Genomic DNA, 14,845 nt, shown 5'->3' with positions numbered 1-14,845 from the left:
TTGTGTTGAAAGGTGGTTTTAGGGAATCTCAAAACTGCGGTTTAAGTTAGCAATTCACTTCAGATGATCTTTCCATTTCTTTCCGCTCTTCGTTCTGTCTTCGTTCATCGCTCTTGATTCACTCCATATTTCCGATCTTTCCATAAGGTTACTTTTAGTGAGCAGTGAGTCGTAGAAAAGAAACAGTTCAGTTCCGTTAGCAAGCACTTCCAATCTGATTTGTTCACCTCTACATTAAAATGGGCTAGCTGAAATTAGTTTTCGTGGTTTTCTTTATTTGTAACTTGAACAGCTAGTTTCTCATGAAATGTCTTCCATGGAAGCCGTTCTACTGAGCTGAAGAACGCTGATTTTTTGAATGACTGAACACCAATCGGTTTCGAGTTTTTTTATATAGAGTAGTGAAAAGGGATCTCTTTAAAACGTGTGAATGTTATGTACATTGTATTTTCTATGTGAAAACAAATCAGTTATTAATACAAAAGAGGTATATCCAGAAAATGGTATAATATATTAAAGGTTTTGTTTTGTTAACACAAAAAATAATCAGATAGTTCACGAAATATCAAAAAATTGCATTCTACCTTCAACAAGAACTTTAATATCCTCTGGTCTACTGAAATAACTGGGGTCGATCTTTGGTGCTACGTACGGATTTGCAGACTGAAGTAGAACTTTGCCTCTGCTCTTAGGCCTAAGTAGAACAGGGTACATTGTAAAAGTATCCCTACCAATGTATGGCACATAGACTTGACTAAAGGACTGCAAAAGATATTGGCTAATGTAAATTAAATTGAGATTTAAACATATGAGACAAAGGTTAATCCATTTTAAGAAAATGTAAAATAACCAATCAAAAATCAGTTAACATCGAACAATTTTTTTATTGCAAAGTATAACTATTTTAATACTTTGCAATAAAAATAAATATTCACTATATTCGTTTGAAAGAAATGATGACAAATAGTAACCATAGACACGAACAGGAATTACCCTAAAAGTGCTTTAATTATTAAAGGGCAACCGAAAATAACGTATTAATTAAAACAAATCTCATAACAACTCCATGCGTATTTATATTAAAAAGTTATATTTATTAATTATTAAAATAAAGTTATTATTAAAATAAAGTTGCATTTGTGAATAATGATTACGAATCAATTTTATCTAATAACGTTCTGCACAAAGACATCCGTTCCCTAAGGCAGTTTTTCCTCTAGCATGCTGTACCATAATAATCAACCGAACCAGTCAGAATCTAGCTAAACATTGATTTCACATTGCACTTAAAATTAAAAAAAAAGGTATTTCGAAATTAAGCTGTAAAAATATTGCATGACAGTTGCTTTTGGGTTCCAAGCTTACAGCAGATCAAAATGTCAACATAAATGGTTTAAAATTGCCCTGATGAGAAATTAGTTATAAAGCTTCACAAGGTACATTTGGACACAACTTGATACACTTCCTGTAAATATGACTAATAATTTAATATTTAAATACAACAAATATTACATTTAGTTTCAGTAACTGATACAATTTAAAGCTGAAAAAAAAAAATAAAACAACGAAAGTTAATTAGAATCTTAATGGTAAAAAGTCTTTGTAGGATTGCGTAAGTCAATAGTTATGTTGTTTTGCAGAAATTCAGCTAGTAGGTTTTAAATACAGTATTTTTTATCAACATTTTTAACTTACTAATTAATTGAATTAAGCAAATAAAAATTTTTGATGTGTCCTCATAACTTTCTACGTGTTAAGAAGCATTTCTTTGATTAAAGAAAAAGAATATAACAAGAGATAACCCGAAGCTATGTTACTTGAAATTATCTTGTTAGCCCTATTTTTAAGATTTATTTGCCTTCACAACAAGCAAAGTACATATGAAAATCTGTATACCAACACTTAAAGTTCAATAAAAAAGACTTTTAATTCTTTTTTCTGCAGCGTACACTTTGAATAAACCTCTTATTTTAAGTAGTATTACAGATAAAAAATTAATATAAAAAATCAAAAAATTATAAGTAATACGAAAATTACATCAGTCTTGTTAAAAATTAGACAAAACTAATTAGTCTAGAATTATGCATAAAATTCAAACATATGAATTTGAAATACGAAGGATGTGGGCAAATTTTAAATACAAGATGCCATCCTTACCTTTGTCACATAGTCGTTAAAGGTACGGTCCTTCAGAAACACGAAATATGAAAACCATATTTTTTGAAGGCACAACTTGTATTGTACAGATAAAAGGATTATTGACATTAATTTAGTAACTTAAAGGGGATGGTGATTTAAACGTTTTAACATACTCATGGTCTTATATAGCCACCACAGGCAACAGAATTCTTGTAGCAATTATTTACATGGAAAGGAGGAGATAAGATGTGTCTCTGCACTGCATTCACAAACAGCCAAGAGATCCCAAGAATACCTTAAAGATTCATATACCACACAGCCTCCAATATTTCAGTGCTGCGTTGTTAGCAGTCTGATATTCCAGTAAGGCATGACAGATTCAAGCGGTAGTAACATGTATTCGCACTCATCATAACAGCGGATATAAAACTTGTACAGATAATGCACCGCGTTTGTCTCGTTGAGCCTTTTACCACTGCTCGCCAAATGAGGAATTGTCAATAATGTTCTGTGCAAACGATAACTCAATCCTTTCGCTTTCTCATAGTTATGTTTTTGGAATGGCTGCAGTAGGAAAAGACGTTTTCTTATAAGGTATTTTCTCCCACCTTCTTAGCATGCCTTCGTGGTGTGGTGGTCTGCACACTGGGCGCGTTTTCCAGAGGTCCGTAGTTCGATTCCCGGCGAAGACGTTGCTCATTTTTAATCTCATCTGATTAAAAAAATACCTAATGACTCTGCATTCTTCTAAAATCATTTTCAAACAATCGCCACCTATAGTCCAAACAGCAGTAAAGATGCCGTACTTTTGCAAACGACGTTTCATCATAAGAATAGACACTTGTTTTAATTTTAAAAAAGTGCGCATAATAAATAATAGCAAAGCATCTTTGAAATATTTATAAGCTGTGTTTCCTTCTTTTCTCTAGCAATTACCAAACTCCACACCTCTTGATGTTGTCAATAAAAGTATTTTTTCTATCTCTTCTCAGCAGAAAGTGAGAAAAAAATGATAAGAAAAATACTACATAAATGAGTGCCAAATGACTTAAATTTGATCACAGAAATAAGGTACATTTAGACAGCTGAAAAAAAAAAAGAATTACCTTTGAATTTAATATCTAAAGCACCAAAGGAAAAAAGAATGGTGTCAACAGCTTAAGTTTTTTTTTAATGATATATTGATAGCTTCATATTAACTCAGATTTAGTGTACGAATTTAAATTTGCTATTAAACTAAGATTTAGGAAAATAATTTAGATTAGTAAGGGCCTATAATATTTTGAATAAATTTTATGCCCATATTTCAGTGAGTGAATTTAATAGCTATTTCACCGTTAATTTCAGTCATTTAGTTAAATTTATTCCATAAAAAAGATAATAAACAGCTTACTTGATCGTTAAGTCCCATAACTCTGCGAATTGATTTTCCAGCATCCGATGATGGAGAACTTGAAATGAAATGAATCTCAATATCTGGCCAATCGTCAGACCGATTGGCGAATGGAGTATTGACAAAAGCAATACCTTCGCAACCACCAAGTATTGTTAATGCACCTGTGGAATAAATTCGCAGCTCATATGAAACTTACAGATTTAAAATAGCAGTCTTATTTTAAAATCACAATAATTAAAAATACTTATAGCAATCGTTAATTTAATTTTCAATTGTATCAGTAATTTTTATATATCTCTTAAAAATCTCACCTTAATTTATCAATGACCGATGCGACTGATATTTATACGAGGTGGTTATAATTAAATTAGCTCTATCCAGATCTATGTAGAGCCCGTTCTGGTTGACGCATTTCGTTGAAATTTGATATGTGTGTCATGCATCCATGGGGAACAGAAAATTTAAATAAAGAATAGTAGTTCAGATTTCAACCATCATATGAAAATGTAGCAGATAAAGAACAAGAAACACAAACTGAAAGTACAAAACTTTATTTAATCCAACCATTGTTCAATGTCTGTTCCTTTTCCTCAATCACATGTGCGATGTAGCATGTTCAACAGTAACGCTAATAGTTTCTTAAGCAAAGAGAAATATGGCAGGCTATGAAGAGTCCATATACTTCCTCCATAGATACAATCTTTTATGAATTCTTCCGACCAGAAATCACAGAGATTCAAGTCCGAAGAACAATGAAGGCAGATATTTGGCAACTTTTCGAAATTACCTAATTTTTTTCCATGTGAGCACAAATCGGTGAGCACAAAGTTCCTTCATTTGCATATCAAGTGATTTTCATCTCAAGTGAGCACAAAGTTCTTTCATTTGCGGGCAATATGGGGTGTTACACTATCTCGCATGAAGACAATATTTTTAAACATTCACTTTCTTGTAAAGCAAGAATGACTGTTGCAGAAATTTGTAGTAACAGGCACTGGTGGTATTATATCTTTCATGGTCTTGAGCAGTATTTTCGTTCATTTAGCTAAGTTCCATTTGAAATTTGGTTATAATCTGGTTATAACTGAATATATATATATACACTTTTATCGTCAAAATAAAAAAATTAGTAATAATAAAGACAATTTTAGATTTGTTCTTTTAAGCTAATAAAAAATCAGAAAAATAACTGACATATTATTAAAAGTAATAAAATAATTATCCACATTTCTTTGGGTTTTTTATCTTTGATTGATAAGACCTTGTATTTCAAACAAAAGCAGGAATCAAAATTATTGGAGAAGTTAAACAACAAGAATCAGCGTATCATTTGTAAATTTTGCAGGACTAGTTTTGATGGTTCTGTAGTTAAACCAATGAAACTAGTTCTGCAAAACGTTTACAAATATTACGCTAATTCTTGTTGTTTAACTTCTCTTCAATAACCATTATTGTCACTTGGTAGTTCAAAATACGATGTAAGGAGTGTTTGTCGCCAAGAATTATCAGGATTAGGTTACAATATTGAGATCTGGAAGTTGTTACAGTTTGATTTGCAGGACGATTGCGATGCACTATTATTTTCAAAAACAAGTAGGATTTTCTATCGAAGCATAAACTATTAGCCATATTTGTTACCTTACGGCTGTGCTCTCTTTTCCAAAATCCAGCTGGTGATAAAAAGAAATCTGTATGATCCTGTTAAAGCCATACTAGTTGGAATGGCAAAATTCACTAAAGCCATCCGAAAGACTTACAGAAATCTATGTTTTGTTTCAGTTTTTCCAACATCATATTAGTTCAAAAGAGGGACATTTCGATAAAATGTGTGATTTAAAATAAATATTTTGAAACTGAAATAACTGTTTGAGTTACTGAACTCGATGTTGTGTCCCGTTTCCGATCTCGAATAATGCATGGACACAGGTGACAATTGTATGTTTTCGAGGTGGGGACACTTAAACTCGAATGATAAGGAAGGTCCCCAAGGAAATTAGTGGAAGGGAAAGTTGGAGAACCATTGGATTCCATTTATGGAATGTTCTCGATGAAATTCTTAGTGAAGCTTAGGAAGATAGCCATTATGTTTATTTACTTAAATTAAATGACCATGTTCATTCTTATAATAAAGAGCTATGGTGAACCGCATCTATTATTCCTATCAAAAAACTAGTAATGCTTTGTAACTCTAATATTTAGGTCATACAGAAATGAATGACATTATGCTGCCGCAGAGCGGAATACAATTTATTAACAAAACACTGATAGTACATCAGTTAGAAATAATCTCCGCCCATGTCAATACACTTCTACCGTCTGGCTGGGAGGTCTATAGGGTGTTGGTCACCACCTATGGACAATTGCATGCAATGCGGCAGAAGATTCAACGTGTTGGCCCTTGACTGCGTCCTTCATGTTGTCAAGCAAGGCGTAGTCCGAGGTCTTGGTTCGAGGTCCACCCACTTTGCACACACATTTGTCATCCCCAAATCACCATGCACAATCGCCTTCAATGTTCCTTGTGCAAGCCCTGTCTCTTCCTGCATCTTGTTCAACGTTATGCGCCTGTTCGCCATGATCAAATTCGACACGGCTGCCACATTTGCTGCTGTATGCGATGTCGCTGGTCGTCCCGCACTCGCTGACACCTTTGGCTGAGGTCTCCACTCTACTGCTGAACTTGGCTAACCAACGAGATACGGTACGCCTTTAGGGTGCTTTGTTCCCGCACACCGACACCATGAGACGATGGATTTCACTACTCTGTATCCTATCCTTCCATAGGAAACCCTCTGTCAAAGGCTGACCAACACTCACGCCCCCTTGTGTCTATTTCACTTGTTTTCCCTTCGCATAGTGTCGTTGTGAGAGCCATTGTGCCAATCATTTCTTTACGATCCAAGTATTATTAGCCTTAGAAAACTTGCAATCAAATTCAAAGGCACTAGCTATGTTTTAGAAATATGTACTACTAAAAAGAACGATTTTTTGTCTTAGTTGTGGCTGGTCTAGAGTGTAAAATCATGTCTATTTCTTAAAATAATTTTAAAGCCAGAAGTTAGCATAACATCGCGAATCACTGAACAAAACGAAGGCATACACGCTTCACTAAGGCTTCTTTTATTTGAAATTTTTAGAACTTACATAAATGTTTTAAGTTGTTGAAATTATTTTCTCAGAAAGCCCAATGCATAGAAATTTCGATTTGATTGATTGAATATTAGTTTTTCCTCTTTTTTATTTTAATAATATGTTTCCCTCTGTTTATTTTCTTTTATTTCTAAACTGACGCTGCATTCTATCTTAATTTTCCAATTAATATTACCAGTCCTAAGTACGCAACTAACTTCAGATCTCGAATAACGCAGTAATATCTGTGACTATATCTTTTCAGAATGTTGAAACTTGAAGTCCAACGATACGAAAATTCCCTAAGTTCTATGAAGTATAAGTCGGTTGTAAAAGAGAAATAGGGTACAGATAAGCTAAAGCTTTTGATTATTTTAAAGCAATATTCTTTTTTCAAAACTAGTGTTTTGTATCAATAAAATAGATCAGTTTTACTTTTCAGTGGATGATTTACTGACGATACTTTATAATGATGAATAAATTATTTTATTATTTCTATCTTCCATATAAATGTTAAATACAGCTCTACAAAATATCTTACATTCTTAAAAAGTCATAATTTTCTCACCTTTGCCAACTGTTATAAACTTGATAAAGTTTTTAACATTAAAAACTCTATTAGGAAGAAGTGAAACAGGGTCATCCATAAGGAAATGAATGCCTGCGGATCCCACATGATCTTGAAGATTTCTACCAACTGGCAGATCAGCCACGATTGGAATCTGCAAGAATTCAAATATTAAAATAGTTTTAAAGAAATTATAAAACAAAGTTTTAAACTCACTAACATTGTTACAAAGAAAGGCAGCAAGATATTAGTAAGTGGTTTTTCATTGAGTCAGCTCGAAATGTATTAAGCACAATGTTAAGTTATTCCCGTTACAGAGATGAAATTCTTCTATTTAATTATAAACATCTTTAATAATTTATATACTACAAAGACAAAATCAATCGACAAGTATCCAGCTTTAGTAGAGGATTTCCTCTTCTTTAAAAGTAAACTCTTTAAACATTCAATATTTTCCAGATATTTGCAGCTCAATCATGGTAAAAATGGGATAATTTCCTCCTTCTTGTTGTTTGCATCTTGACTCTAGAACACATTTTTAACGCTTTCTGAAAAGAAAAATCTGATGTGGACACCACATGACTTCCTTGCACAGCTTTTTAAATTATACTTATTTTTGCAGTTCATTTAAACTTATTTCATCGAATTTTATTAGATATATTTCGCATTCAATCATTTCAGTTCTTACTTCGCGGCAAGGCAAAAATACATAAAAACTCAAACCAACTTCATTAAAAATTGTAAAATACAGCAAACTATAAAACACCAAATAAAGTTAAGAACAGTTAAAAAATTTTTGCAATTAAATTTAGAACTTCTGCGCAAAAACAAGCCATTCGGCCAGAGGGGCAGAAACACAGAGGTTTCGGTGCACAAAACTGAAAGTTTACTTTTGGTTCCACTCGGCAAAAGATACTGAATTTGCTGCAGAAAGGGAATTCACTATTTTGCTACAACTATTGCAGATTAACTAAAAGCATAAAAACCTTAACCGGAACATAAGAAGAATATAATTCAATAGCTTTTAAAGAAAGAAATCCACAATTTACCAACATATAAAGGATAAAAACTGAACTCACCGAGCCGGGGAACAGAATGGGTATATATATTGTTACGAAATGTACAGGCGCGGGTAAGATGGCTTTCCCGCAAAGCAATTTTAGGGTTGCCATAAAATGGCAAGGGAAGGCAAGGTTCCCACATTTGGCGAGAAATCGGACATTTGGAGACAAAATTGGCGATATCCATGGACGGTTGGAGAACCTTCTGAAACGAATTCTTACCGGTTTAGCCCAGAATGTTCCCGAACACAAGCCGAAAGCTATATAAACCCTGCTGGTCCGCAGTCAGTTAGTGTCTCAATGAGTGTGTCTCGTCTAGCAAGTCAATCCCTGCAGAGTCGATCGTGTTGACAGCCGGCAGCGAATGCCGAGTGGGTCGTCGAGTGCGCCGAAGGAGTCTCTTAGTGCATCGTCGAGAGAGCGCGTTAAGCTCCGGGAACAACTGAACCGAAAAGTCGGGAGCTGTGCTCGTGTGTCGTCGAGTGCATCCCGAGTTTTAGCGTGGAGAGTCTCGAGAGTACGTGGAGTTCCGAGAACGACCAAGCAGAGTCGGGAGCTGTACTCCGGAAAGCAGAGTCGGGTGCTTTGCAGGAAGCTGTCTCCACCGTGATAGCCTGATAACCTGAAGGCTGTGTCCCTGATCGTGTCAGCATGTTTATAACAGGTTTGATGAACTATATGTTTATAACAGGTCGATGAACTATATAAACAGCATGTTTATATAGTTCATCGACGACTGTAAAACGTGTTTTGGAGCTGTCCTGACAATACTGACCAATAAAGTGTGTTTCGATACTTCATCAAGTGTCGTCGTTATTCACTCCAAATCTACGAACCCCGTACGAACGTGAAGAAAAAACATAACGTAGCAACTGGTGTCAGAAAAGAAAGAAAAACGCAACAATATATATATATATATATATATATATGGTGCGGCCGATTGCAAACAAAAAGGGAGGTTCACAGCTACATGTTATAATAGTCCCATATACAAAAATGTAAATATTCTGTAGCTACTCGTTTTTGAATTATGCGAGATACGTATGTATATATAGACGTCCCGAAAAAGTCTCCTTTGATTGCATTTCAAATCCATTTTACAATTCATTTTGGGAAAAGTCCTTTATCCTGTCCATATGTACAAATGTCACACATAAACATCGTTCAAATGGATTCGAAAGCCGTCAAAATGAATATTTTCATTGAAATATGGTACCCGAAATTTTTCCTGATTACTACTCCCTTCACTTCGTACAAGGAAGTAAAAGTAGAGATATTTTTCATCTCATTTTATTACTGCAATTATTATCCAGATGTTAGCGACGTGGAAAGGACATACTATAAGCTAATCGATTAAATACGTTACAGCTAATGGATGTGGGTATAATTTGCACATTTTAACGCTCAGTAATGCACATTTTTAAAAGAAAAAAATCATTAATAGAGGTTCTAATAAATATGGCTACCCATAATCTGATTTCTTCAGATTTTTTGGCATCGATTCAAGACTGCGTTATGATATTCTCGATGATGCAGACGTCTTTGGAGCCTACAGATAATCGATTCGACGAATATGTTTAATCTTCATGAGCTTCTTCACTACTCTATTTCGGTGAAGCATATTATCATCATCACAAAAAGAAAAACTTTGTCAATAGCCCAAAAGAATCAGTCAACATGGGGTTTAATAATCTGTTTATAATATAGAATGCTTGAGGTGGGTCCAAGGGCCATTGCTTCCATTTCAGTATATCTACTAATCCTATGTCCCCTCACAGCATCACTCCGACATATCAGAACTTTTCACGTATACTTGATACACTTTAGGCCTTTCACAACAGATTATCTGACATCTGGAATCAGAAAAGATTGCGCCAATTCTCTTTAGAAAACAAGACCTTGGCCCAGTGTTACTTTATCGAATTTTTATGGATTCCAAAACAATTCATATATTCTGTATAGTGATTTCTATATTACGCTTCAAAAATTATCAATTATCGAGCTTTTAGTCCTACATTATTTAAATTCTTGAGTCACAGTGTAGTGAAATATGCTTTTTACTGATGTTATTTACAAGTTAGTACCCGTTTAGCAGTGATTCCATCTAGATGTTTTCGCTAAATTTCAATCTTAAATTGGTCTGCTTGTCGAGTCGTATAGTGAAGCTGATTTCTTACAATGCGTCTGAAATATACTCCAGTTATTTAAAAAAAAACTGGAGACAAAAGGGCTTGTGATTCTAAACTTCAAGGCAGCTTTGGTGATTGTGAGACCTTCTTCCAATTTTCCTGTAATCCTTTCACCTACAAAATTATCGAGATAATGTCTTTGAGGTATATCGAGAATTTCATGTTTCTAGATTTCTTTTCTTTCAGATACAGAATTTCTGATAAACGCAGTTCATCGGTAACGCTAACTTCCTTTTCGTGCTTTTGAATTATGGCATGACTTTTAAATGCAATAATTGATAATTTTTATATTCATGTGTTACTACTGGACTAAATTTAATGCAAATTGCAACAAGCTGATTCTTCGAACTCTGGGACAATAATTATGCATAACGATGTTCATTCTTAATTTTGGACGTGTGTGTTCAACTTGACTACTTGCAAAAGTTTTTCTTCCGGGCAATACAATTCATAATTCATGTTTCTCATATCAATGATTAAAAACCTCTTAAGACTGTTAGGTTCGAAGTTTATCTAAATAAGATGGCAGAATACGTTTTTCTACTTTTTTCAACCTGAAACATTAAATGTGATGTAGTATCTCTCGAAAATTCTCAGTAAAGGGTGGGTATTCATCATAATATTCGCCGTATATGAAGCTAGTCCATATGAATAGTACTTGAATCGAAATAAATATACTTCTAATTTGTTTGACATTCTAACGTTAGTGATACTGTGCAAATTTCAGTTACCTAAAATGCAGGTAATTTGAAGTACAGTCAATTACGAAGACAAACTTAAGAAATTTATTTGGTGTTTTAAATAATTAATAGTTTTAAATAATTAAAAATCTGCCTAATTTTAGCTGATATAATTTTCAAGGATAAAAAAATAATATGTAAGTATAAAATACTATGTCAGTTTTCAAGGCATATGATAAGTTTGATTCTAATACTTGTAAATGTTTACTTTAATAGGAAATTTCAGAGGAATTCTTGCAATTTTCATATAAATTTAAATGAAGTCATTGATATATCTTATACATATTCACAGATCTATTTTCACTGTGAATAAAAATTACTATATATTTAGCGTTTTTTGGTATAAAAAAATTAGCTTTTCAAAGTACACTGGTGGGCAAAACGTAAGCAACAATGTAAATTTTAATCAGATAGCCATAAAATTGTAGAAAAGGGGTTCTTGCGTTCAGTACAATGAACATGCAATTCAGTAGAAAGATCATGTGTATGCAAATGTCAAGAAAAAAAACGTCACAGGCTACGAGAGCGTACGCAAAACGCGTACGGTCGTCGCGCTCAACTCGAGATTACCATAAAAGGAAGGATGGAGATGCAATTAAATACATTCGCTGCAAGTAAAGAAGGAGTTCTTTCGTGAAATATGGCTAGAAGAAATTATCTGGATGACTTCACACGTGGAAGAATGATCGAAAATCTGGAGTAGAGGCGAAGTGTGACCGGCATAGCTGAAGTCAATCAACAAAGTGGCGTTTCGCGCGTTTAGAAAGCCTTCCAAACCATAGGTTCAGCTATTAGAAAGGTTGGTGGTGGCCATCCCAGGAAACCAACTGCAGCAAAAAACCCATATATAGTCTTGCAGACGAAAAGAGCCCGAAACCAGTCAGGAAGCGCCACAGTTCAACAACTATGAACAGCAACGGGCGACAATTTTCGTGGTTTACTGTGTCCAAACACTTTCACAAAGATGGCCTATGCGCCTGCCGTCCTGAACGCTGCTTCCTTTTGAAAGTTGGCCATCGGCATCACCGTTTACAGTGGTGCAAGGAGCGCAAAAACTGGGCATCTCATCAATGGAATCGTATCCTCCTTATGGATGATAATCGTTTTAGTGCCACAAGCGATTCTCAACACAAATTGATTTGGTGAGAAGTCGGGACACGTTAAATCTCAGTAACATTAGGGAAAGAGACCGTTACGGTGTTCTGAAGATCTCGCCTGTAGAGGCATTGTGCTGAACGGGCGGACAGACCACGTTTTCCACAGAAGTTCTGTAACCGGAGATCGCTATCGTCAGGAGGTGATCCTTTCCCATGTGCGTCTGTTCCGAGGTGCCATTAGAGCAGACTTCGTTTTTATGGATGACAATGCACGGCCACACCGGACTCTTGCTGTTCAGAAGCTACTGAAAACTAAAGATATCACTCGAATGGATTGGCCAGTGTCCTCTCCTTATTTAAACCCCATAGAACATGTAAGGAGTGCTTTGGGGAGAAGCTTGTGACACGATTACATCCTCCGAGGAACACTCAGCAACTGAAACAGATGCTGATCGAGGAAGGGGCACTCTTACCTCAAGATCTGTTGGACAATCTGGTGCTGAGTATGGAGAGACCGTTCGAAGCAACCATTGCAATAAGGAGAGGGCATATCCCATACTAAGGAACACCTGCTTGGTGTTCTTCCTCTTGTACAGACAATCATGTGTAACGATACTATGAGTTCAATAAAGCCTGTTTTACTTTGATTCCATACTGTATGCATTGTATTAATTTTTAGAGCAATTATGATTTCGTCACCGTTTAAATACAAAATGTTGTCTCTTAATTCAGAATTTCATGTCTCTCAGATGTTTTCTCGTGGAGTTATGCCAAAAAGAACACCTGTTGCTTAAATTTTGCACACCAGTGTATATTTTTAGGAGTTAGGAGTCACGATGCTATATTGTTCCCCAAGCTAAAACTTTGCGCAAAACCTTCATTACATGTAAAAATAAACTATGACTTTTGTAACTGATGTGATCAACCCAGTTCCTTATCAATAGAAAATCTATTGTGATAATATTCTTTTTAAGTTACTGCAACTATAGTCGTACTCAAACGCTGTTAAAATTATTAAACTTAAATTTCTGAGTTAGATAGTGCAGTGTGAAAGTAAAGTGCAGTCTGAAAGTAAAGTGTGAAAGTAAAGTGCAGTCTGTATAAACATAGCATGAAAAGCACTTACACCAAATCTCTGAAGATGTCTCTTGGGTCCAATTCCGGACAACATGAGTAACTGGGCAGAATTAATGGTACCTGCAGATACGATTACTTCTTTCCTTGCCATAACTGTGTACACCTTTTTACCTCGACTGAAAATTATCCCACGTGCACGGTGGTATCTGTCAATAATTATCTATGAAAAAAGAAATTTAAAATTTCATAAAAGAGAATGGCTATACAAAATAAGTGTTTAATATGTATTCAAAATATTCACAGTTCACAAATATCCTGCCTGTTTCCGGAAGTTATTTCACAGTTCATTTTAGATGCTTTACATTTATTTTTCCTCAATGGATTCTTACAAAGGCTAGCTAAGTATCAAAATTTTATACTGCAAGAAATTCACGACAGTGCGAACAAAATTTGAAACAGCAATAAATGTAAAATTATAAAGTGAAATTATATACAGAAATGTTTACATAACACTTACATCACGTTAGATACATATGCTTAACATGATATGTTAAGTATATGTACCTAACGTGATATTCAGAAACAGTATGTATTCATATATATATAAATATATAATCATCCCGAGCATCAAAAAGATTATTTCGTAATTTGAATATCCTTATTTTCCAGTATCAGAGCAATAACTACGTTTCACAAAAGAAAGTTGCTAGTAAAAAAGTTCTTTCCCGTATGTGTTTTTACCTTGCGACAGAGTAGGATGTTCAACTAGCAGATAAGAGATCAAGGTCCGAACCCTGGCGAAATCATATTTGATTTATGCGGCGCTAAATTTATTTTGATTTATACAGCGCTTCGAAAAAAATAATTTCCTTTACATGCTAACTCGTCCAACATAAAGCCTCTTCAGATGAAAAAGTAGAGTATTAATACTTCTAAGTGACATTTACTATGATAATGCATTTTGCCACATTTAATCAGATATACGGTTTATAGAATTATTAATAGCACTGCATCTACCCTTATCAGAAATAAATTTTTAGTCCAAAGGGGCTTTGTCCCCGAAGGACTATTGTTTTCGTTTTGCGATTTTGCGTCGAATCACTATAAATGTCCGTTTCGCTTTTAAAACTGTTGCCACCAAATGTTAGAGTCCTGTATTATATTTGAAGAAATTAAGTAATGAAAAATCTGCATAAATGCATGCATATTTCTCACATTTGATTAAACAACGGTACATAGAGCCATCGAATTCTGAATGACGTAATCCTCCAACGAATATGGGCATGTGGAAGACCAAATCTGAAATTTGGAATTTGTCATATTATCGATTTCATATTTTGTAAAACATTAACGAATTTTTGATTAACAAACTGAAGGATTTCAAAGCGAGCAATGGCAACACTCTACGGGGAAAAAAAAACTTTTTATCTCCAGCGCGAGGAACTGTGG

The 14,845-nt window shown here is 34.5% G+C and overlaps 1 protein-coding gene across 1 annotated transcript in view; it reads right to left on the bottom strand.

Moving 5' to 3' along the window:
• LOC118197573 (glucose dehydrogenase [FAD, quinone]-like) overlaps positions 1–14,845 on the bottom strand; it is a 55,077-nt gene that overhangs the window by 6,711 nt on the left and 33,521 nt on the right. Inside the window, exons 6-9 of the mRNA XM_035369103.2 lie at positions 13,446–13,616; positions 7,233–7,386; positions 3,533–3,696; positions 585–762 (exon numbers count right to left, since the gene is read on the bottom strand). Coding sequence (XP_035224994.1) covers positions 585–762; positions 3,533–3,696; positions 7,233–7,386; positions 13,446–13,616 — 667 coding nt within the window. The remainder of the gene's footprint in view (positions 1–584; positions 763–3,532; positions 3,697–7,232; positions 7,387–13,445; positions 13,617–14,845) is intronic.

Source organism: Stegodyphus dumicola, chromosome 5 (assembly GCF_044657685.1).
Source record: "Stegodyphus dumicola isolate Sdum_Otavi_A_Nest chromosome 5, ASM4465768v1".
NCBI classification, from domain to species: Eukaryota; Metazoa; Arthropoda; class Arachnida; order Araneae; family Eresidae; genus Stegodyphus; species Stegodyphus dumicola.
Note: the sequence above shows the minus strand (reverse complement) of the source record. Positions and strands in the feature narration are given on the sequence as shown.